The 26,283-nt window shown below is 40.9% G+C and overlaps 1 protein-coding gene across 1 annotated transcript in view; it reads right to left on the reverse strand.

Moving 5' to 3' along the window:
- ARHGAP44 (Rho GTPase activating protein 44) overlaps positions 1-26,283 on the reverse strand; it is a 271,202-nt gene that overhangs the window by 229,285 nt on the left and 15,634 nt on the right. The window contains exon 5 of the mRNA XM_053710111.1: positions 2,285-2,412. Within this exon, the coding sequence (XP_053566086.1) occupies positions 2,285-2,412 (128 nt within the window). The remainder of the gene's footprint in view (positions 1-2,284; positions 2,413-26,283) is intronic.

Below are 26,283 nucleotides of genomic sequence, written 5' to 3' on the forward strand. Positions count from 1 at the left end.
TACACGGAGGTTTTCCAGCTTAAATTTAAAATTTGAAATATCTGAATCCAGTTTGTTTGGATCAGAACCGTCACCCGCAGAATGAAGCTCTCCGTCCTCATGTTCTGCAAATTGTGACGCAGTGTCTGACATGGCCCTAATATTATCAGCGCACTCTGTTCTCACCCCAGAGTGATCACGCTTACCTCTTAGTTCTGGTAATTTAGCCAAAACTTCAGTCATAACAGTAGCCATATCCTGTAATGTGATTTGTAATGGCCGCCCAGATGTACTCGGCGCTACAATATCACGCACCTCCCGAGCGGGAGATGCAGGTACTGACACGTGAGGCGAGTTAGTCGGCATAACTCTCCCCTCGTTGTTTGGTGAAATATGTTCAATTTGTACAGATTGACTTTTATTTAAAGTAGCATCAATACAGTTAGTACATAAATTTCTATTGGGCTCCACTTTGGCTTTAGCACATATAGCACAGATATCTTCCTCTGAATCAGACATGTTTAACACACTAGCAAATAAACTAGCAACTTGGAAATACTTTTCAAGTAATTTACTATAATATGAAAACGTACTGTGCCTATAAGAAGCACAGAAAAAGTTATGACAGTTGAAAATTAATAAACTGAAAAGTTATAGCATCAAATCTTTGAAAAAAACACAATTTTAGCAAAGGATTGCTCCCATTAGCAAAGGATAACTAACCCTGATAGCAGAAAAAAAAAAAAAAAAATACAGAAATAAACGTTTTTTTTTTTATCACAGTCAACTACAATCTCACAGCTCTGCTGTGAGTGATTACCTCCCTCAAAACAAGTTTTGAAGACCCCTGAGTTCTGTAGAGATGAACCGGATCATGCAGGGAAGACAATAAACTTCTGACTGAATTTTTTGATGCATAGCAAAAGAGCCAAAAAAGGCCCCTCCCCCTCACACATAACAGTGAGAGAGATCAGTAAACTGTCATAAATTAAATAAAACGACTGCCAAGTGGAAAAAAATAGTGCCCAAAACATTTTTTCACCCAGTACCTCAGAAAATTAAACGATTTTACATGCCAGCAAAAAACGTTTAACATTAATAAATTGAGTGTTATTAAAAAGCCTGTTGCTAGTCCCTGCAAATTAGGCTAAAGTTTTATGCATACAGTATAATTCCAGTGAAGTGCCATTCCCCAGAATACTGAAGTGTAAAATATACATACATGACAGCCTGATACCAGTTGCTGCTACTGCATTTAAGGCTGAGTTTACATTATATCGGTATGGCAGAATTTTCTCATCAATTCCATTGTCAGAAAATAATAAGCTGCTACATACCTCTTTGCAGATTAATCTGCCCGCTGTCCCCTGATCTGAAGTTTACCTCTCCTCAGATGGCCGAGAAACAGCAATATGATCTTAACTACTCCGGCTAAAATCATAGAAAAACTCAGGTAGATTCTTCTTCAAATTCTACCAGAGAAGGAATAACACACTCCGGTGCTATTATAAAATAACAAACTTTTGATTGAAGGTATGAAACTAAGTATAATCACCACAGTCCTCTCACACATCCTATCTATTCGTTGGGTGCAAGAGAATGACTGGTAATGGCAGTTAGGGGAGGAGCTATATAGCAGCTCTGCTGGGTGAATCCTCTTGCACTTCCTGTTGGGGAGGAGTTAATATCCCATAAGTAATGGATGATCCGTGGACTGGATACACTTAACAAGAGAAATAAGCTCTTTGATGCCTCTTTTCCATTGAGATAATGGAAACCTGGTAATTGCCTAAATCAGAAGTTTTTTTGCAGCTTTTGTAAGTTACAGAATTTGCTTTTTGGGATTAGAACTAAAACACAATTAAGGCAAAATAATGAATTAAAAGTTTGGGGGAGATTAAATGTTGAGTTTAATGTCACTTACGGTAACTTTAGAAATGAATGTGTTTTTATTTTTAAAACAAGTGCTGTTAAATTAAAAAAACACAAAACAGCAGAGGAGTTCAACTTCCAATGGACATTAATGGATTTGCCATGGAACATTAATATAAGATTACTTTGTACTGGTGAATCCAGGCTGGAAGTGTAATTACTAATGTAGAATGAGTTAGGTATTAGAAGTGACAACCAGAGACAGCTGCGGTGCTTTTTACAGCAATAAGGCACATCTGGCAGACAGCACTGTTGGATCAGGTCTGACAGACATTTGTTAAATAGGCCTCCATATCTAAAGATATTCATAGTCATGGTCACTTAAACAGAGGGGAGACTGGGAGAAATGTACAGATACAGCGGCCTAGAGTACCTCTTCCTGCATCCCACAGTCTAGTAGCATGGTCACACAGGCCTCGATGGGGAACGCAATCTCACGCCCACTGATCGTCAGGTGCTCGTCCAATGGCTTTCCGAATGATGGCTTTTCAATCCAGGCCTCTGAGAGCAAAACAACAGAACATAAACCTCAGGTACCAATTACTACAAAATATAAATCAGAATCAGAAAACGTTGTGTATGATAATACAGCTAGAAGCATAGCAGAGTAGTAGCGTATGGTGCTCAGGCACAGAAGGGTCTGAGAGGTGCAAACAGAGTGTTTTCAGCTGGATTCAAGTACAGAAGTTCAGACCTATTCATGGCTGAAGGCAGGGGCGGAACTACTATTGGTGCAGCAGGTGTGGTGGCACAAGAGCCCAAGTGCTGGGGGCCCATATCAGCCAGTGTATACCTAGGCATGTGTAGAATGTGTACAATCCTAATGCATTGTACACATTATACAGAACAGCATGGGGAAGCAAGAAAGAAATATTGCACCAAGGCCCTCGGTTTAATAGGTCCGCTACTGGCTGAAGGAACATCCCTATGAGCAGCAGTAGGTCTAGGGGGTCCTATATACCTCACACCATTACTGTAACACCCTAAACCTTACAACTACTCTGTTTGCAAAGAAGATACTTTAAACATGCCGAGGAGAGAGGCAAAGAAGTGGGAAAAGTGAGTTAGTTTTGCACCTCTATATTTAATGATCTAGAACCAACCCCACCTATGAGATCTATAAGGGATGGAACAAACAGGGGAAGGAGATTTATAAATCATAGGCATGAACTGAAGTAGACAATACAATCACAGCATTACAGGACAGTATAGTGGGATCAGTAAAGAACAGGCTTGTTGAATAAATAGGTGACAGGTTAATTGGCACAGAAGGTAACAGGTTGAGTAGATAAGATGGCATTAGGTTGGTCAGATCAGTAGGGAACTGGCTTTTTGGATGAGTAGGTGACAGGTTAATTGGCACAGAAGGTAACAGGTTGAGTAGATAAGATGGCATTAGGTTGGTCAGATCAGTAGGGAACTGGCTTGTTGGATGAGTAGGTGACAGGTTAATTGGCACAGAACGTAACAGGTTGAGTAGATAAGATGGCATTAGGTTGGTCAGATCAGTAGGGAACTGGCTTGTTGGATGAGTAGGTGACAAGTTAATTGGCACAGAAGGTAACAGGTTGAGTAGATAAGATAGCATTAGGTTGGTCAGATCAGTAGGGAACTGGCTTGTTGGATGAGTAGGTGACAGGTTAATTGGCACAGAAGGTAACAGGTTGAGTAGATAAGATGGCATTAGGTTGGTCAGATCAGTAGGGAACTGGCTTGTTGGATGAGTAGGTGACAAGTTAATTGGCACAGAAGGTAACAGGTTGAGTAGATAAGATGGCATTAGGTTGGTCAGATCAGTAGGGATCAGGCTTGTTGGATAAGTAGGTGACAAGTTAATTGGCACAGAAGGTAACAGGTTGAGTAGATAAGATGGCATTAGGTTGGTCAGATCAGTAGGGAACTGGCTTGTTGGATGAGTAGGTGACAGGTTAATTGGCACAGAAGGTAACAGGTTGAGTAGATAAGATGGCATTAGGTTGGTCAGATCAGTAGGGATCAGGCTTGTTGGATAAGTAGGTGACAGGTTAATTGGCACAGAAGGTAACAGGTTGAGTAGATAAGATGGCATTAGGTTGGTCAGATCAGTCAGGTTCTGGTTACTCGGATTAGTTAATAACAGGTTAGTTGGATCTGTAAGTGACGGGTTAGTTAGAAAGTAACAGTAAAGAACTAATGCAGATAATTTAGTACCTGTTTAATTGGATCTCTGGGGGCAGACCCTTAAAGGGAATATGCTTTTCATTGGCTAAGTAAGTAAAAAATGATTCTTATGAGGCTCATAAAAGCCCCAAGTACAAATGGGCTCTGACACCCAAAAGCAAGTAGTTGTTATCCTCAGAAAGCATCACATACAGGTGACTTAATTCTGTAATCGACTTTGTGCCATACCAGCTAAATGCCCCCTCTACATCTGCAGCCAGAAATTCATTTCTATGTCTGTAAAATAATTTTGCAACCCTCTTTGGCAGCTAAATGGTTAAGGAGATATGGGTTTGCTATGTCACACTAATAACTGTCCATAAAGAGACTAACATTTTGAAGACAAATAGGAATCAGTTGGAAAATACTTCCTCCCCTAGTAATTTGTGTAATCTAAGCTAATTTATCCAGAGCACAGTGCTGAGTACATCATCAGCATTCTATATTCATACAGAGCACAGTGCTGAGTACATCATCAGCATTCTATATTCATACAGAGCACAGTGCTGAGTACATCATCGGCATTCTATATTCATACAGAGCACAGTGCTGAGTACATCATCGGGATTCTATATTCATACAGAGCACAGTGCTGAGTACATCATCGGGATTCTATATTCATACAGAGCACAGTGCTGAGTACATCATCAGCATTCTATATTCATACAGAGCACAGTGCTGAGTACATCATCAGCATTCTATATTCATACAGAGCACAGTGCTGAGTACATCATCAGCATTCTATATTCATACAGAGCACAGTGCTGAGTACATCATCAGCATTCTATATTCATACAGAGCACAGTGCTGAGTACATCATCGGGATTCTATATTCATACAGAGCACAGTGCTGAGTACATCATCGGGATTCTATATTCATACAGAGCACAGTGCTGAGTACATCATCAGGATTCTATATTCATACAGAGCACAGTGCTGAGTACATCATCGGGATTCTATATTCATACAGAGCACAGTGCTGAGTACATCATCGGGATTCTATATTCATACAGAGCACAGTGCTGAGTACATCATCAGCATTCTATATTCATACAGAGCACAGTGCTGAGTACATCATCGGGATTCTATATTCATACAGAGCACAGTGCTGAGTACATCATCGGGATTCTATATTCATACAGAGCACAGTGCTGAGTACATCATCGGGATTCTATATTCATACAGAGCACAGTGCTGAGTACATCATCAGCATTCTATATTCATACAGAGCACAGAGGCAGCATGTGTGTGAGTTTAATGCACATCTGGTTTGTGAGAGGCGCAGCTGTTTCTATTTGCTGTTTACTCTCTACAAAATGATGTCACCGAGTCTTAAAACTAAAGAAACTTAACCAGATCATCTGAATATCTGAATATAGTGAAAACCAACAATAACTGATACAATAATACGCATAATTAGCTCATTATTTTACTGCCTAGGGGGCAGAATTTATTATTTATTTATTTTCTAAATCCACAAAATCTGAAAACATCCTGTAAAGTTAATGGGTCCTATGTTTTTAGCTGGAATGACAAGAGATAAGATATAATTTATGGGCTACATTGTAAGGTTGCTGAATAAACTTACTGCTGTGGTGTAATTCAAATTCAAAAACAAAATAAAAAATATGGGATTTTCATATATATATATATATATACAGTGGATATAAAAGTCTACACACCCCTGTTAAAATGTCAGGTTTCTGTGATGTAAAAAAATTAGGCAAAGATAAATCATTTCAGAACTTTTTTCACTTTTAATGTGGACCTATAAACTACAAAACTCAATTGGAAAACAAACTGAAATCTTTAAAGTGGAGGAAAGTAAACAAAAAAACCCTAAAATAATATGGTTGCATAAGTGTGAATACCCTTTTATAACTGGGGATGTAGCTGTGTTCAGAATTAAGCAATCACATTCAAAACCATGTTAAATAAGAGCCATCACACACCTGCCATAATTGTGCCTCTGATTAACCCTGAATAAAGTTCAGCTGTTCTAGTTGGTCTCTCCTGACATTTTCTTAGTCGCATCCTACAGCAAAAGCCATGGTCCGCAGAGAGCTTCTAAAGCATCAGAGGGATCTCATTGTTAAAAGGTACCAGTCAGGAGAAGGGTACAAAAGAATTTCCAAGGCATTAGATATACCATGGAACACAGTGAAGACAGTCATCATCAAGTGAAGAAAATATGGTGCAACAGTGACATTACCAAGAACTGGATGTCCCTCCAAAATTTATGAAAAGAAGAGAAGAAAACTGGTCTGGGAGGCTACCAAGAGGCCTACAGCAACATTAAAGGAGCTGCAGGAATATCTGGCAAGTACTGGCTGTGCAGTACATGTGACAACAATCTCCCGTATTCTTCATATGTTTGGGCTTTGGGGTAGACGGCACGATGGAAGCCTTTTCTTACGAAGAAAAACATCCAAGCCCAGCTAAATTTAGCAAAAACACATCTGAAGTCTCCCAAAAGCATGTGATAAAAGGTGTTATGGTCTGATGAAACCAAGGTTGAACTTTTTGGCAATAATCCCAAAAGATATGTTTAGCGTAAAAACAACACTGCATATCACCAAAAGAAAACCATACCCACAGTGAAGCATGGTGGTGGTAGCATCATGCTTTGGATCTGTTTTTCTTCAGCTGGAACTGGGACCTTATTCAAGGTAGAGGGAATTATTAACAGTTCCAAATACCAGTCAATATAGGCACAAAACCTTCAGGCTTCTGCTAGAAAGCTGAACATGAAGAGGAACTTCAACTTTCAGCATGAAAACGACCCAAAGCATACATACAAATCAACAAAGGAATGACTTCACCAGAAGAAGATTAAAGTTTTGGAATGGCCCAGCCAGAGCCCAGACCTAAATCCAATCGAACATCTGTGGGGTGATCTGAAGAGGGTTGTGCACAGGAGATGCCCTCGCAATCTGACAGATTTAGAGAAGAGTGGGCAAGTCTTGCCAAGTCAAGATGTGCCATGCTGATAGACTCATACCCAAAAAGACTGAGTGCTGTAATAAAATCAAAAGGTGCTCCAACAAAGTATTAGTTTAAGGGTGTGCACACTTATGCAACCATATTATTTTTTTATTTATTTTTACTTCCCTTAACCCAAAACAACATAATTTATGTAAGAACTTACCTGATAAATTCATTTCTTTCATATTAGCAAGAGTCCATGAGCTAGTGACATATGGGATATACATTCCTACCAGGAGGGGCAAAGTTTCCCAAACCTTAAAATGCCTATAAATACACCCCTCACCACACCCACAATTCAATTTAACGAATAGCCAAGAAGTGGGGTGATAAGAAAAAAGTGCGAAAGCATATAAAATAAGGAATTGGAATAATTGTGCTTTATACAAAAAAATCAAAACCACCACAAAAAAGGGCGGGCCTCATGGACTCTTGCTAATATGAAAGAAATGAATTTATCAGGTAAGTTCTTACATCAATTATGTTTTCTTTCATGTAATTAGCAAGAGTCCATGAGCTAGTGACGTATGGGATAATGATTACCCAAGATGTGGATCTTTCCACGCAAGAGTCACTAGAGAGGGAGGGATAAAATAAAGACAGCCAATTCCTGCTGAAAATAATCCACACCCAGAATAAAATTTTAATGAAAAAACATAAGCAGAAGATTCAAACTGAAAACACTGCCTGAAGTACGTTTCTACCAAAAACTGCTTCAAAAGAAGAAAACACAACAAAATGGTAGAATTTAGTAAAATTATGCAAAGAGGACCAAGTTGCTGCTTTGCAAATCTGATCAACCGAAGCTTCATTCCTAAACGCCCAGGAAGTAGAAACTGACCTAGTAGAATGAGCTGTAATCCTTTGAGGCGGAGTGTTACCCGACTCAACATAGGCATGATGAAATAAAGATTTCAACCAAGATGCCAAAGAAATGGCAGAAGCTTTCTGGCCTTTTCTAGAACCGGAAAAGATGACAAATAGACTAGAAGTCTTTCGGAAAGACTTAGTAGCTTCAACATAATATTACAAAGCTCTAACAGCATCCAAAGAATGCAATGATTTCTCCTTAGAATTCATAGGATCAGGACATAATGAAGGAACCATAATTTCTCTACTAATGTTGTTAGAATTCACAACCTTAGGTAAAAAATTCAAAAGAAGTTCGCAGCACCGCCTTATCCTGATGCAAAATCAGAAAAGGAGACTCACAAAAAAGAGTAGATAATTCAGAGACTCTTCTGGCAGAAGAGATGGCCAAAAGAAACAAAACTTTCCAAGAAAGTAATATAATGACCAAAGAATGCATGGGTTCAAAAGGAAGAGCTTGAAGAGCCCCCAGAACCAAATTCAAACTCCAAGGAGGAGAAATTGACTTAATGACAGGTTTTATACGAACCAAAGGTTGTGCAAAACAATAAATATCAGGAAGATTAGCAAACCTTCTGTGAAAAAGAACAGAAAGAGCAGAGATTTGTCTTTCAAGGAACTTGCGGACAAACCTTTATCTAAACCATCCTGAAGAAACTGTAAAATTCTCGGTATTCAAAAAGAATGCCAAGAAAAAAAGATGAGAAAGATACTAAGAAATATAAGTCTTCCAGACTCTATAATATATCTCTCTAGATACAGATTTACGAGCCTGTCACATAGTATCAATCACAGAGTCAGAGAAACCTCTTTGACCAAGAATCAAGCGTTCAAACTCCATACCTTAAAATTAAGGTTTTGAGACAGAAAGACTGGTCTTAACGGAAGAGTCCACGGTTGGCAAGAGGCCATCCGGACAAGATCCGCATACCAAAACCTGTGAGGCCATGCTGGAGCTACCAGCAGAACAAACAAGCATTCCTTTAGAATATTGGAGAATACCCTTGGAAGAAGAACTAGAGGCGGAAAGATATAGGCAGGATGACACTTGTAAAGAAGAAATAATGCATCCACTGCCTCCGCCCGAGGATCCCGGGATCCGGACAGATACCAGGGAAGTTTCTTGTTTAGATGAGAAGCCATCAGATCTATTTCTGGGAGTTCCCACATTTGAACAATCTGAGGAAATACCTCTGGGTGAAGAGACCATTCGCCCAGGTGCAACGTTTGGCGACTGAGATAATCCGCTTTCCAATTGTCCATACCTGGGATATGAACCGCAGAGATTAGACAGGAGCTGGATTCCGCCCAAACCAAAATTCGAGATACTTCTTTCATAACCAGAGGACTGTGAGTGATGATTGATGTATGCCACAGTTGTGACATTGTCTATCTGAAAACAAACGAACAACTCTCTCTTCAGAAGAGGCCAAGACTGAAAAGCTCTGAAAATTGCACGGAGTTCCAAAATACTGATCGGAAATCTCACCTCCTGAGATTCCCAAACCCCTTGTGCCGTCAGATACCCCCACACAGCTCCCCAACCTGTAAGACTTGCATCTGTTGAGATTATAGTCCAGGTCGGAAGAACAAGAAGCCCCCTGAACTAAACGATGGTGATCTGTCCACCATGTCAGAGAGTGTCGTATAATCGGTTTAAAGATATTAATTGAGATATCTTTGAGTAATCCCTGCACCATTGGTTCAGCATACAGAGCTGAAGAGGTCGCATGTGAAAACGAGCAAAGGAGATCGCATCTGATGCGGCAGTCCTAAGACCTAAAATTTCCATGCATAAGGCTACCAAAGGGAATGATTGTGACTGAAGGTTTTGACAAGCTGATATCAATGTTAAACTTCTCTTGTCTGACAAGGACAGAGTCATAGACACTGAATCTATCTAGAAACCTAAAAAGGTTACCCTTGTCTGAGGAATCAATGAACTGATTAGTAAATTGAACCTCCAACCATGAACTTGAAGAAACAACACAAGTCGATACGTATGAGATTCTTCGAAAATGAGAAGACTGAGCAAATACCAAGATATCGCCCAAATAAGGAAAAACCAAAACCCTGTTCTCTGATTACAGAAAGAAGGGCACCGAGAACCTTTGAAAAAAATTCTTGGAACTGAGGCTAGGCCAAACGGTAGAGCCAAAAAAACTGGTAATGCTTGTCTAAAAAGAGAATCTCAGACACTAAAAGTGATCTGGATGAATCGGAATATGCAGATACACATCCTGTAAATCTATTGTAGACATATAATGCCCTTGCTAAACAAAAAACAGGATAGTCCTACAGTAACCATCTTGAATGTTGGTATCCTTACATAACGATTCAATATTGATAGATCCGGAACTGGTCTGAAGGAATTGACCTTCTTGGTACAATGAAGAGATAAAATAAAACCCCAGCCCCTGTTCCAGAACTGGAACTGGCATAATTACTCCAACCAACTCTAGATCTGAAACACATTTCAGAAATGCTGAGCCTTTCCTGTGTTAACTGGGACACGGGAAAGAAAAAAATCTCTTAGCAGGAGGCCTTAACTGAAGCCAATTCTGTACCTTTCTGAAACAATGTTCTGAAACCAGAGATTGAGAACGGAATTGATCCAAATTTCTTTGAAGAAAACGTAATCTGCCCCATACCAGCTGAGCTGGAATAAGGGCCGCACCTTCATGGGTACTTAGGAGCTGGCTATAGATTTCTTTAAGGCTTGGATATATTCCAAACTGGAAATAGTTTCCAAACTGATACCGCTCCTGAGGATGAAGGATCAGGCTTTTGTTCCTTGTTGTGAGGAAAGGAACAAAAAAGATTATTAGACCTAAATTTACCTTAGATTTTTTATCCTTTGGTAAAAAAGTTCCCTTCCTTCCAGAAACAATTGAAATAATAATTTAATACCCTGGAAAGAAAGGGAAAGCAAAGTTGACTTAGAAGACATATCAGCATTCCAAGTTTAATCCATAAAGCTTTTCTAGCTAAAATAGCTAGAGACATATACCTGACATCAACTCTAATGATATCAAAAGATGGTATCACCAATAAAATTATTAGCATGTTATAGAATAATAATAATGCTATAAAATTATGATCTGTTACTTGTTGCGCTAAAGCTTCTAACCAAAAAGTTGAAGCTGCAGCAACATCCGCTAAAAATATAGCAGGTCTAAGAAGATTACCTGAACATAAGTAAGCTTTTCTTAGAAAGGATTCAATTTTCCTTAAATAAAGTACTATCTGCCGTAGGAACAGTAGTACATTTAGCAGGAGTAGAGACAGCCCCATAACCTTAGGGATTTTGTCCCAAAAAAACTCTAATCTGTCAGATGGCACAGGATATAATTGCTTAAACGTTTAGAAGGAATAAAAGAATTACCCAAATTATTCCATTCCCTGGAAATTACTTCAGAAATAGCATCAGGGAGATTAAACACTTCTGGAATAACTACAGGAGATTTAAAAACCTTATTTAAACGTTTAGATTTAGTATCAAGAGGACCAGAATCCTCTATTTCTAATGCAATTAATACTTCTTTAAATAAAGAACGAATAAATTCCATCTTGAACAAATACAAAGATTTATCAGTATCAGAATGATGATGTTCATTTAAAAATTCATCTGAAAAAAGAGAAGATTTAAAAGACTTTTATGTAAACTAGAAGGAGAAATAACAGACATAGCCTTCTTAATGGATTTAAAAAATAAAATCTCTTATGTTTATCAGGAACACTCTGAAAATTAGATGTTGACGGAACAGCAACAGGTAATGTAACAGTACTAAAGGAAATTTTATCTGCATTAATAAGTTTGTCATGACATGCAATACAAACAACAGCTGGAGAAACAGATACCAAAATTATAGCAGATACACTTAGCTTGGTAGCTCCAGCACTAGACAGCGATTTTCCTGTAGTATCTTCTGACTCAGATGCAACGTGAGACATCTTGCAATATGTAAGACAAAAAAACAACATATAAAGCAAAATTGATCAAATTCCTTAAATGACAGTTTCAGGAATGGGAAAAATGCCAAAGAACAAGCTTCTAGCAACCAGAAGCAATGAAAAAATGAGACTAAAATAATGTGGAGACAAAAGCGACGCCCATATTTTTTAGCGCCAAATCAGACGCCCACATTATTTGGCGCCTAAAATGCTTTTGGCGCCAAAAATGACGCCACATCCGGAACGCCGACATTTTTGGCGCAAAATAACGTCAAAAAATGATGCAACTTCCGGCGACACGTATGACGCCGGAAACGGAAAAGAATTTTTGCGCCAAAAAAGTCCGCGCCAAGAATGACGCAATAAAATGAAGCATTTTCAGCCCCCGCGAGCCTAACAGCCCACAGGGAAAAAAGAGTCAAATTTTTGAAGGTAAGAAAAAATGATTAATTCAAATGCATTATCCCAAATATGAAACTGACTGTCTGAAAATAAGGAATGTTGAACATTCTGAGTCAAGGCAAATAAATGTTTGAATACATATATTTAGAACTTTATAAACAAAGTGCCCAACCATAGCTTAGAGTGTCACAGAAAATAAGATTTACTTACCCCAGGACACTCATCTACATGTTGTAGAAAGCCAAACCAGTACTGAAACGAGAATCAGCAGAGGTAATGGTATATATAAGAGTATATCGTCGATCTGAAAAGGGAGGTAAGAGATGAATCTCTACGACCGATAACAGAGAACCTATGAAATAGACCCCGTAGAAGGAGATCACTGCATTCAAATAGGCAATACTCTCCTCACATCCCTCTTACATTCACTGCACGCTGAGAGGAAAACCGGGCTCCAACTTGCTGCGGAGCGCATATCAACGTAGAATCTAGCACAAACTTACTTCACCACCTCCATCGGAGGCAAAGTTTGTAAAACTGAATTGTGGGTGTGGTGAGGGGTGTATTTATAGGCATTTTAAGGTTTGGGAAACTTTGCCCCTCCTGGTAGGAATGTATATCCCATACGTCACTAGCTCATGGACTCTTGCTAATTACATGAAAGAAATTTCAGTTTGTTTTTCAATTGAGTTTTGTAGTTTATAGGTCACATTAAAGGTGGAAAAAGTTCTGAAATGATTTATCTTTGTCTAGAAACCTGACATTTTAACAGGGGTGTGTAGACTTTTTATATCCACTATATGTATATATATATATATATATATATATATATATGTATATATATATCAGACATGTGCACAGACAAAAAAAATGTTTAGAACAAATTGTTCATCACGAAGAAAAAAAAAACCAACTCTCTCATGTGGTCAATCAAACGTTGTTTGTTACCAAAACTGTTCATCTGCTATTATCTATTGGGAATATCTTCAGGGTCACAGAGGAGCAGCAGGACAGCATGTTAAACTTAAGTTAACATTGTACCTAGTGTTAATGCTAAAAGCCAGCAGCAGCACAGAAAAATATTGTTTTTTTAAAAATACTATTTTTTTACTGCCATCAAGATTTGCAAAGAACACAAATGAAGCTTTTTGTCTTATTGGCTGACACCAGAATCCGTCAGCTGACAAGGATATTCCCAGTTCATTATTGAATAGCTCTGAAGCCTCCTAAATAGTGTAAATTGAAATGCCCGTATGCAGAACAGAATTTCAATGTTTAAATGGACGAATAACACAAATTTAGTTTGTTTTTTACATTTATCAAAATTTGAATGCCCAATATACATAGTACATACATATTGCCACAGATAATACTGAAACTTTTTATAAAATATGAAGAACTGGTTGATCCAGTGAGTGCCCAGCAAATGACTTAGACATAGAAATGTATTTTAAAGGGACACTAAATCCATTTTTTTTCATGATTCAGATAGAGCATGCAATTTAAAGCAACTTTCTAATTTTCTCCTATTACCAATTTTCCTTCGTTCTTGTGCTATCTTTTCATAAAAACCAGGAACGTGATGCATAGGAGTCAGCCCATTTCTAGTTGAGAACCTGGGTTATGCTTGCTTATTGGTGGGTAAGTGTAAGTGTAAGCCTCCAATAAGCAAGCGCTATCCATGGTGCTGAACCTAAAATAGTCTGACTGCTATGGTTTACATAGAGAACGAAGAAAAATTGATAATAGGAGTAAATTAGAAAATTGCTTAAAATTGCTGCTCTATCTGAATCATGAAAGAAAAATTTGGGTTCAGTGTCCCTTTAAGGAAATTGGTTGAATTCTGCAAATAGTCAGTGTATAGACAGTTATTTTCAGGCAGGTCCATCATCTAACAATTTGTTGTAACAATGTAACTACTTACTAACAATCAGCTAGATTTTGAGAGCTATAGGGAAATTAACGACCGCCACAAAAGCGGCGGTATTTCACCTGCCTATAGCGCTGCTATTACAGGTTTGAAAAAACCCGGCTTGGCGGGCGATATGGTGGCGTTGAGCTCCATACCTCACCCAAATGCAAGCAGTGTTTTGACATGCTCGTGCACAATTTCCCCATAGACATCAATGGGGAGAACCAGCAAAAAAAAAAAAAGCCTAACACCTGCGATTGCGGAATGAAAAGCTCCGTAACGCAGCCCCATTGATGTCTATGGGGAAAGAAAAAGTTATGTTTAAACCTAACACCCTAACATAAAAACCATGTCTAAACACCCCTAATCTGCCTCCCCCGACATCGCCGCAACCTAAAAAATGATATTAACCCATAATCTGCTGCCCCCGACATCGCCGCCACCTACATTACAGTTATTAACCCCCCATCTGCCGCCCCTAACATCGCCACCACCTACATTACAGTTATTAACCCCTAATCTGCCGCCCCCAACATCGCCGCCACCTACATAAATTTATTAACCCCAAATCTACTGGCCCTAACATCGCCACCAGATACCTACACTTATTAGCCCCTAATCTGCCACCCCCAATGTCGCCGCCACTATACTAAAGTTATAAACCCTTAAACCTCTGGCCTCCCACATCACTAACACTACATAAATATACTACCCCCTAATATACCTAAATAATTCCTATTTACAACTAAATAAACACTTACCTGTAAAATAAAACCTAAGCTAGCTACAATAATACTAATAGTTATATTGTAGGTTTTATTTTTATTTCACAGGTAAGTTTGTATTTATTTTAACTAGGTAGACTAGTTATTAAATAGTTATTAACTATTTACTAGCTACCTAGTTAAAATAAATAAGTTACCTGTAAAATAAAACCTAACCTGCCTTACACTAAAACCTAACATTTCAATAAAATTAAATAAATTAAATTAATAAAATACAATTATGTAAATTACAAAATAAACACTAAATTACACAAAATAAAAAACGAAATTATCAAATATAGAAACGAATTACTCCTAATCTATTAGCCCTATCAAAATAAAAAAGCCCCCCAAAATAAAAAAAACCCTAGCCTACACTAAACTGCCAATGGCCCTTAAAAGGGCCTTTTTTTCGGGGCATTGCCCCAAAGAAATCAGCTCTTTTACATAGCAATTAAAAACACAAACATCCCCCCCAACAGTAAAACCCACCACCCACACAACCAAACCCCCCAAATAAAATTCTATCTAAATAACCTAAGCTAACCATTGCCCTGAAAAGGGCATTTGAATGGGCATTGCCCTTAAAAGGGCATTTAGATCTTTTGCCATACCCTGAAAAGGGCAATCAGCTCTTTTATGAAGTGCCCAAACCCTAAGCTAAAAATAAAACCCACCCAAAAAACCCTTAAAAAAACCTAACACTAACCCCCGAAGATCCACTTACAGTTTTCGAAGTCCGGACATTCATCTTCATCCAGCCGGCAAAGTCTTCATCCAAGCGGGCTGAAGTCCATATCGAAGCAGGCAGAAGTCTTTATCCAAGCGGGCAGAAGTCCTCATCAAAGCGGGCAGAAGTCTTCATCGAAGCGGGCAGAAGTCTTCATCCAGACGGCATCTTCTATCTTCATCCATCCGGCGCGGAGCAGGTCCACCTTCAAGATATCCGGCGCGGAGCAGGTCCACCTTCAAGATATCCGGCGCAGAGCATCCTCTTCTTCCGGATTTCGAAAAAATGTAAGTTGATCTTCGGGGGTTAGTGTTAGGTTTTTTAAGGCTTTTTTGGGTGGGTTTTATTTTTAGCTTAGGGTTTGGGCACTTTGTAAAAGAGCTGATTGCCCTTTTCAGGGCAATGGTTAGCTTAGGTTTATTTAGACAGAATTTTATTTGGGGGGGTTTGGTTATGTGGGTGGTGGGTTTTACTGTTGGGGGGATGTTTGTATTTTTAATTGCTATGTAAAGGGCCATTGGCAGTTTAGTGTAGGCTAGGTTTTTTATTTTGGGGGGCTTTTTTATTTTGATAGGGCTAATAGATTAGGAGTAATTTGTTTTTATTTTTGATAATTTCGGTTTTTATTTTGTGTAATTTAGTGTTTATTTTTTGTAATTCAATAATTGTATTTTATTAATTTAATTAATTTTATTGTAATGTTAGGTTTTAGTGTAAGGCAGGCTAGGTTTTATTTTACAGGTAACTTTGTATTTATTTTAACTAGGTAGTTAGTAAATAGTTAATAACTATTTAATAACTAGTCTACCTAGTTAAAATAAATGCAAACTTACCTGTGAAATAAAAATAAAACTTAAGATAGCTGCCATATAACTATTAGTAATATTGTAGCTATCTTAGGTTTAATTTAACAGTTAAGTATTTATTTAGGTATTATTTAGATAAAAATTGTAAGTTTTATTTAGATTTATTTTATTTAGATTTAAATTAGGGTGTGTTAGGGTTAGACTTAGGCTTACGTTAGGGTTAGGTTTAGGGGTTAATATATTTATGTAGTGATGTGGGAGGCCAGAGGTTTAGGGGTTAATAATTTACTTTAGTATATTTCATTGTGGGGGGCTTGCGGTTTAGTGGTTAATAGGTTTATTATAGCGGCGGTGTGGGCAGACGGCAGATTAGGGGTTAATAATCTTTAAATAGTGTTTGCGATGCGGGTGGGCGGCGGTTTAGGGGTTAATAGGTTTATTATAGGAGTGGCGGAATAGGGGTTAATTTATTTTTTAAGTGGCAGCGATGTCCGGAGCGGCAAATTAGGAGTTAATAATTTTATTTTAGTGTTTGCGATGCAGGAGGGCCTCGGTTTAGGGGTTAATAGGTAGTTTATGGGTGTTAGTGTACTTTTTAGCACTTTAGTTATGATTTTTATGCTACAGCTTTGTAACGTAAAACTCATAACTAAGGAATCTGTGATGGTGCAAACAAAACACAGAAGGGCGCATGATATTAATACATAGTGGGAACTTTCTGTACACTGTGTTTTTATACTATTTTATTAAAAGTGATTTTATACTTATCACTTGACTGAGAGCCTGTTCTTTTGCTGTTGGAGACTACGCCCCTGACGGAGGTTGTGAGAGCCCAAGAACAGTGAGCTGGGACACTGAGAGATCCCAGTAGGTGCCACTAAGCACGAGTGGTAGGTGCCACTAAGCACGAGTGAGTGCTGCCACACTTGTGAGTACCAGTCTATTGCCATTGTGTATATATACTGCTTGTAAGATATTACACTAGGAGGCGCCCTTCTGTGTTTTGTTTGCACCATCACAGATTCCTTTTTTCTGATCTACTTTTGGAAGGATCGGCCGTTATCTGAGGACAAAGACACCAAGGAGTGCTAAACCAAGTGGAAGTTTCAGCTTTAGAGACTGATAAGTCATAGCATTTAATATGCAATAATTATAGTCACCATTTATATTTTTTATTGTTATTATATAGTGTCATATTGTCATATTGGTCTGTTTTGCGCACCCTTGAGTGGTGACGTGGGAATGTCATCAGGTTTCTTTTAAAACTCATAACTACTGACTTTAGATGGCGGTACGGATCTTGTCAGTATAGGGAGTACCGCTCACTTTTTGGCCTCCCAGGCAAACTCGTAATACCGGCGCTATGGGAGTCCCATTGAAAAAGGACTTTTTAAAAAGTGCGGTACTGACGTTGTGCGACGGCCAAAAAGGTGTGCGGTACACCTATACCTACAAGACTTGTAATAGCGGCGTTAGGGAAAAAGCAGCGTTATGAAGCATAACAATGCTTTTTCACTCATAACGCTAAACTCTTAATCTAGCTGAATAACAAACAAACCAATGGGTGTCTGTCAAGGTAAAGGAAAACACATTTATTAGAAACACAAACATCTTTAAAGGGATATTAAGCCCAAAATGTTTCTTTTATGATTCAGATAGGGCAATTTTAACCCCTTAAATGCTGAGCTGTGTTTTTTGGAGTTTGTAGATGTTGTGCACATTTAACCCTTACGGTAGGCCCTTTTTAGTGAGAAACCAATGCACATTGTATATTGTGTTTTCAGCAGACCCAGCAGATTCACACTATACCCTTATTTATATATATATATATATATATATACATACACACAGTATCCCACAAAAGTGAGTACACCCCTCACATTTTTGTAAATAATTTATTATATCTTTTCATGTGACAACACTAAAGAAATGACACTTTGCTACAATGTGTACAGCCTGTGTAACAGGGTAAATTTGCTGTCCCCTCAAAATAACTCAACACACAGCCATTAATGTCTAAACCGTTGGCAACAAAAGTGAGTACACCCCTAAGTGGAAATGTCCAAATTGGGCCCAATTAGCCATTTTCCCTCCCTGGTGTCATGTGACTCGTTAGTGTTACAAGGTCTCAGGTGTGAATGAGGAGCAGGTGTGTTAAATTTGGTGTTATTGCTCTAACACTCTCTCATACTGGTCACTGGAAGTTCAACATGGCACCTCATCAGGGCTGGCTCAAGACATTGTGCTGCCTGGGTCCGAGATCAAAATGACGAACCCCCCCCGCCAACTCACCCCCCCCCCCCCCCCGAAGATAGCCAAGACCCTGAAACTGAGCTGCAGCATGGTGGGCAAGACCATACAGTGGTTTCACAGGACAGGTTCCACTTAGAACAGGCCTCGCTATGGTCGACCAAAGAAGTTGAGTGCACGTGCTCAGCGTCATATCGAGAGGTTGTCTTTGGGAAATAGACGTATGAGTGCTGCCAGCATTCACAGAGTCCACAGCTGAATTCATTACTTTTGGGAAATACAGAACCTAGCCACCAGGAGGAGGCAAAGACACCCCAGCCAAAGGCTTAAATACCTCCCCCACTTCCCTCATCCCCCAGTCATTCTGCCGAGGGAACAAGGAACAGTAGGAGAAATATCAGGGTGAAAAAGGTGCCAGAAGAATAAAAAATTAAATATACAGCTGCCTCATAGATAAAAACGCGGATGGGGAGCTGTGGACTCTCCCCGTCAGAAGAAATGAAAATGATCAGGTAAGCATAATTTAAGTTTTTCTTCTTAAACGGGGAGTCCCTAGCTGCATTCATTACTTTTGGGAAAACAATACCCAAGCTATAGAGTACACTGAATGCAAAACGGGCGGGTACAAGAGGCGGCCCCTTCTGAGGGCACCACAGCCTGAAAAATCACCCAAACCTCGACAAAAAAACGGCTTCACCAGAAGCAGAAGGAACAAAAAATGGAAAGGACCGAGTAACTGCCCATCAGTTAAAACCAGCAAGGCCCTTGCTAGAGACCGCCCAGATCACTAGACTCAACCGAGCACAACGGCCTCTGAGGAGACAAAGCAGGCTCCAAGCCACACATAAACTCACCCCGACCCGAGGGAAGGGGTGACCTCCACATTCTCCCAGAAGAAAAAAAGAAGAAGTACTCAGATAAGAGAGTGCAAAATGACAACCAGACAAACAACTAGGGCAATAAAGAACCCAAGCATAACTCCAAGAGCGCATTCAAGGTTGCAACGGGACAAAAAATGCATAGAGAACCAACCCTACCGACCAAACAGAGTGAAGGGAGGAAAATTCCCAGACCCCTATCTGTGAATGAAGTCCAAGGGACCAAGTAATGCCCCAATCCTGGAACCTAGAGGGACAAGATAGACCCCCTCCCTTACACAGAGTGCAAACCCGTACTCAGGTTAGAGCAACTGAGGAATAAAATAACCCCCGGGAGCCTCTAAAAAATAGCACCATAATATCTTATTATGCTCCAGATAAAGCCACAGGCTTCCATCTGCAACAGAGGTCTAAGCGGACGCAAGCCGCCATAACTAGCTAATCAAAAGCTAGTAATCTGCACCAGGACTCTCCCAGAGGAAAAACTCAGAAAAGTGCAGAGCAACTCCCTCCCAAGAAAAACAGAGAGGAAAGGATATCACCCAAAACCAGCAGAGAAGAGCTACCTGCTAAGGGAAGGAAACACTGCGAAGCCTCCCACCTAAGGAATGCCCACAAGATCTATCAATGATACGCGATCAAGGCTTAACAGAGCAGTCAGATCCCTGACCCCCACACTGAGGTAACGGACCCAGCACCAAAGCGACTGGCAATGTTCAAAGGACAAGGGAATTAAAAGTTCCCCAAGCCACCAAGACCCTCAGGAATGAGAAAGAGGAGATTCAGACCCCCCAAGGGCGAGCTCGGGTTCCAGAACCCAGACACATATTCCTTCCCAATAGAAGGGACACTCCCAAAAAAGGAGACCCCATCCTGAAACTAAAGAAAAGGCATGACACCATAAATCTAACCCCTCACATGACATCCTGCACATAAGGCAGAGAGGACTCCACTGAACAGAGGAAGAAAAAGACCTCCGGGGCACCAGGCAGATACTGTAGTATGCCCAATCCTCCCCCCAAGGCAGGGGAAACGCAAACATAACTGCTCACCCGCCCACAGGCATGGAGCGTAAAGCTGTAGACTGATGTCAAAAGGACAATACTGAAAAGAAAAATTACAAGAGAACAGAGATTAAAACCTAGAAATCTAGTTTGAGAAGATCAATAGTCTCCAAAGATCCTCTCAGGATAAACCTCCTGGAAACCCCTACAGCTCAAGGAATGTACGAATGAACGAGCATCCCAACTCCTGATGAGCGACAGAGCAAACCGGGGCAACTGCAGGAAAAAGAGGCAACACAATCTCCCGAGCTCCAAAAAATATGGAAGCAGCCGAGATGCCGTAGGTGGAAACAAAGGACCAAAAACTCCAGTTTCCAGAAACAAATGACCAGAAAACCAGCCCCACGAAGGGGGAAAAGCGGCACAGCAACCTCGACCCCTTAAGGAAGAGGTACTGTCACCAAGGATTCAAAAAGGACATCCAAGAAAAGGAATACCAATAGAGGAGACAAGTAATCACCATCTAACCTGGTACCACAGATTTCCAAAGAGTCATCTGAACTTCCAACCCTATCGGGAAGGAGAAACTCTAGCTACGAAGCCAAAGGACCTCAGGAACCCCCAGAGTAAGCCTTAGCAGGATCCGATTTCGGTAACCCTGCCAATGATCAGGAACAGGACATTGAGGACTGAGTACAATCCCCTCTGATGCCCCACCCAAAAGACAAACAAGGACCAGCCTGATGTCTAGGAACGAAAGGCTTCCTATAACATGTAGAAAACAAACTCTTCACCGGAGTGAGCAAACTCGGCACCCCAACCAGACCAGCCGGTTATAACGGGCACCACGAGTTTGATATAGAACTCAAGGAACAGGAAAACTATTGCCCGACCAGTACCAGCCTGATACATAGGGCAACCCAAAACTGTCCAAGGCCACAGAAAGTCAAAGCTCTAGAAGGGATAGACAAAATAAACTATATACATAACAGTGTCCTAACACTTAATAATTAACTTCCGCGGAAGTGCTAAAGTGACCACAAAATCTCTAGTATCAAATTCCAGAAAATAAATGTTATCCAAAAGGAAAAACTACAACAGACATGAGCTTCTCAAAATGAAATAAAATACATCCTAACCGGATAAAAGTAAAAGAAGGCAGCACCCGTAGGTGAACACCCAAGAAGAATGGACACACTAACAGGACCATCCGGTCAGATAGTCAATTCTTCCAAAGCTCAGCTGGAATAAGATACCCCAAAAAAAGAAAAATGGTGACGATAAGGAGATTGATTTAATCCCCCTTCGTCTAACTCAGCTTGCCGCCTGGAACGGAAGACCGAGGATCCATCAACCCATTAGGACTGGAATCCTCCAGCACTGTGAAAACATGCCTCAGCAGGAAACGAAGGTGTGCCAGTCTATAACGAAAAGCAAGACTTACCTCCGTCGGGGCAACTGATGAGCCTGGCCAGAGGCTTGGACCCCTGAAGCCTCAGAGGAAACCGCTTCCCCAGAGGGCTGATCTGATCCAGACAATCCCACGCCTGACGAGCCCTGGTTAACAGAACACGAACAGTATCTTCCTGGAAGATTTAAATGCGCCAACGCCATAGATATGGCCATGCGGAACCGTTCTGTAACTTCTGGAGGAAACAAGCTGTCTTCCGGAGAAGGAGTAACAGCATTTGGGACACCTGCTTGCGTAGCAAAAGAAGGTTCTGGGGCGCGCACCTCGTGGGATATAGAATCCTCATGGGCGGATGGCTCGGCGGACTCTAAGTTCCCTGATTCGGGGGAAAAGAGCACTCTAAAGCGGCACTGGGAACATAACTGATGGGCATGGATTGCCCAGGACATTTCATATTCTTCTCAAGAAGTAGAATCTGAATCAGAGACATCCATCTCCACAAAATCAGAATCCTCCATAACTTAGTGATTGAAAATATGGATAAAAAATAAAATGGCACCTTTTACACCCCCAATGGCTGGGGCACTCACCACCTCATATGACCCAGACAACTAGCGAAAACAGACTCTCTCCGTCGCCACACAGTCAGGAATACGGAAATGGAGAACAGAAAACGTGACCACGCCCGGTCACAAGGTGCACCGTGTAGGCCAAAGAAAAGCACGCCAGTCCACAAGGACCGCGTAGCCTGGTAAAAAAGGCCAGTATTTTCCGAAATAGCCACGAGCCCAAGCATCACTACACATTAGCAGATAGAATCACATAACAAACATGATTAAAGTCCCCCCTGTTCAATAACCTCCCTCAGGAGATATTAACCCTTGATTCCTTAAGATAAAAGGAGTCCCACTGAGACCCTGACTTACTCATTTACATTACATTCTCATATTGAAAGTAAAATGAAACAATCTTACCGGAATCTACGCTGTGGAACAGGGACATGGCCCTTCAAGTGTGAGAGATGGTAGAATCGCTTCTGACATGGTATTGAGTGAAGAAAGCAGGCAGCGAAACTCGTCAACGCTGATTGCCTATGGAGCTGTTAATATGAGTCGGGATGGTTTCGCAGAAAGACTCTCCCTGTATCTCCGGACTCTAACTTTCATTCATGCTCTCACTGAGAGGCTGACAGGATTACTTAAAACTCCAGTCCCTTCTCGAAGTGTACTACCCTCCATAAGAGACTACTCCGTAATCTTCTGACACTTCTCTGCCAACCTCCTGTGACGAAAGGCAAATAATGACTGGGGGGATGAGGGAAGTTGGGGAGGTATTTAAGCCTTTGGCTGGGGTGTCTTTGCCTCCTGGTGGCCAGGTTCTGTATTTCCCAAAAGTAATGAATGCAGCTGTGGACCCTCCCCGTTTAAGAAGAAAATTTATTTGGTTCAGGTGGTGTCAAGCGTGTGTGGCAGCAACCAGGTGAGGAGTACAAAGACAAGTGTATCTTGCCTACTGTCAGGGAGATTTCTACTTGACTATGTCCCTTTAATTCCTTTAGTATGTCCCTTTAATTCCTCTCCTTATAACCCATGATCCTCTCTGGCTCAGTGTCAATTATTTCAGAAGTGTAGCTGTATTGAAGCGTTCACTTCATGCCAGAACTCTGAAGTTTTGATTCCCAAACAATTGGATTACAAGCTCTGCTTCAACTTGAGCCATTTCCACCTTATCTGAAAATATCTACAAGCTGCCATCCTGCAAACATCGCTGGCTCATTCCCTACAAGCAGCCAACCTGTGGATTATCGCTGGCATCAATCTTGCATATCTGCTATTGCAGCTCTACAGACTTGTTACCACCAAAAGATAAGGAATTACTTACTTATTGTTATTGCAGTCACTGCCGCAACAGCTGAGAGACTTTGTTCATGTTATAATTTCATATCGGAGCTCCTGACTTTCCTCGCTCCTGATTGGCCAACGCTAACACACCTCCAGGTCAGTGACGTCACAGCCGCTCCGTTCTCACTCTAGCAACGGCTTGCTCCAGCTCTGATTACACGTTGCTAGACTCCAGCTCAAGGCGGATTGGCCAGCACTTCCACACCCCTCAGGTACACGCTGCAAACACAAACTGCTTATACACGCAGTATTTCTGGACTAACAAAATTAAAGGGGTAGCATCCGAAAATACTACTCTCTCTCAGTTCACCTGAATTAATTATTCATTGTAGCCAAAATACTTACAGGAGCTTCTCTTTCTCTCCTGTAACCAAATAATACTCATAATCCAGGAGGGATTTCCCAATTAACTCTTCCCTAGTAAAAGAATAAAGGGGACATTTATATCTGCAGTTGTGATCCAAAGTTTCACTTAAGCCATAGGAAAAGCTGCATTACACCTACAGTCAAGCACGGTGGTGGGAGTGTGATGGTCTGGGCCTGCATGAATGCTGCCGGCACTGGGGAGCTACAGTTCATTGAGGGAACCATGAATGCCAACATGTACTGTAACATACTGAAGAAGACCATGATCCCCTCCCTTCAGAGACTGGGCCGAAGGGCAGTATTCCAACATGATAACGACCCAAAACACACATCCAGGATGACCACTGCCTTGCTTAAGAAGCTGAGGGTAAAGGTGATGGACTGGCCAAGCATGTCTCCAGACCTAAACCCTATTGAGCATCTGTCCACAACCAAATAACCATACCTCCTCAATCCGCCTCCTTTAAAGCTCTCATCACAGGCATCTTGCCGGATAGCTCACAATGCAAAGCGGCTAGCTAATGTTTCGGGGCTGGGGCCCCAACACTTGATCCTGAGTTCCAAGCAGCACTAAACATAAGCTAACTGGACTTCACACCAGCGGGAGTCTTCATCTCTGGGGCATCGTGCAGGCCTAGATCTGTGCATAGTAAATATACCAATAGCGCCCACTATGGCGCAAGTGTTGAGAAGAAAAGCTAAACTCTTTCTACTCCAAAGACAACTGTAAAAAACTACTTTCAACACTCCCAAACAGTCATGGAGGATAGACCTGAGGATAAGTTATCAGACTCGGCCAGCTGCCCTGAAGTCAATACCGACCAGAGCCTATTATCTTCAACTATACCCATCAGTATACCTGACTTCACTGGTCCTAACAACAACTGGGTCGACACAATTAAATCTATTCTGGCCACTCACCACGACTCCATATGTAAACGTTTCAACAGATCCTGTTCAGAATTGAGAAGGGACATTGCATCTATCGGTGCACGCACTGATACACTGGAGTGTAAACAGGAAGATCTTCAAGTTGACCACTCTAATTTGGTCTCATACTCTGAATGTTTAGCAGGTCAAATTACCTCCATTGAGACAAAACTGGCTTACCTGGAGGATCTCTCCAGGCGCAACATTATACGTCTTAAAGGAATGCCAGAGTCTATCTCCCCGAAAGATCTACAGCCTTACCTGCAAGATTTGTTCTCCACAGTCGTAGGCCCCCTTCAAGACCCTGAGTCCCTCATCGACAGAGCACATCGGGCTGTGAGACCAAGAGCTATTGCAGAGGATAAGCCTAAGGATGTGGTAGTGAGGCTACTTTTTTATACCTTCAGAGAATTTTTTTTAAGAGTGGTTAATTCTGGTTCTCTCAAGGGTACAAAGTATGACTTCCTACAAATCTTCCCGGATCTCTCTCCGCACACCCTTCAATAGAGAAAGGCCTACCAAAACTTCACCAAAGTGTTGAGAAACAATGGCATAAAGTACAGCTGGGGGTTTCCTGTAAGACTGTTCCTGACCAAAGATGACACCCAGCACATAATAACATCTCCAGACCAAGCCAGAGCCCTCGTCACAAGATGGGAATTGAGTCCGCACAAGCTGCACCCTACAGCTACAGAGTATCCCTCTTCTTCTCTAAGGGCTGAGGCCCCATTATGGAAACAACTACCCCCCAGGGGAATGAGAGGAGATCTGCATCATCTACCTCGCCAGAAGACTCCATCCATAGCCCAAGAAGTGGAGTGACTTTCTCTGAGTTATTCCACATACCTCCGGTGCTAATCTTTAACGCCTACTGCCGCCCTCAGCAGTCTCTGCTTAGGAGTGGACTATTAACCTAAAAGCACTGGACATCTACATTCCAGGTGGACAATATTGTATCCTTTTATAAGTCACACCCAATGGTCTTTCGGTTATGTTATTCAGTTTTCGAT

This window comes from Bombina bombina, chromosome 1 (genome assembly GCF_027579735.1).
Source record: "Bombina bombina isolate aBomBom1 chromosome 1, aBomBom1.pri, whole genome shotgun sequence".
Lineage (NCBI taxonomy): Eukaryota > Metazoa > Chordata > Amphibia > Anura > Bombinatoridae > Bombina > Bombina bombina.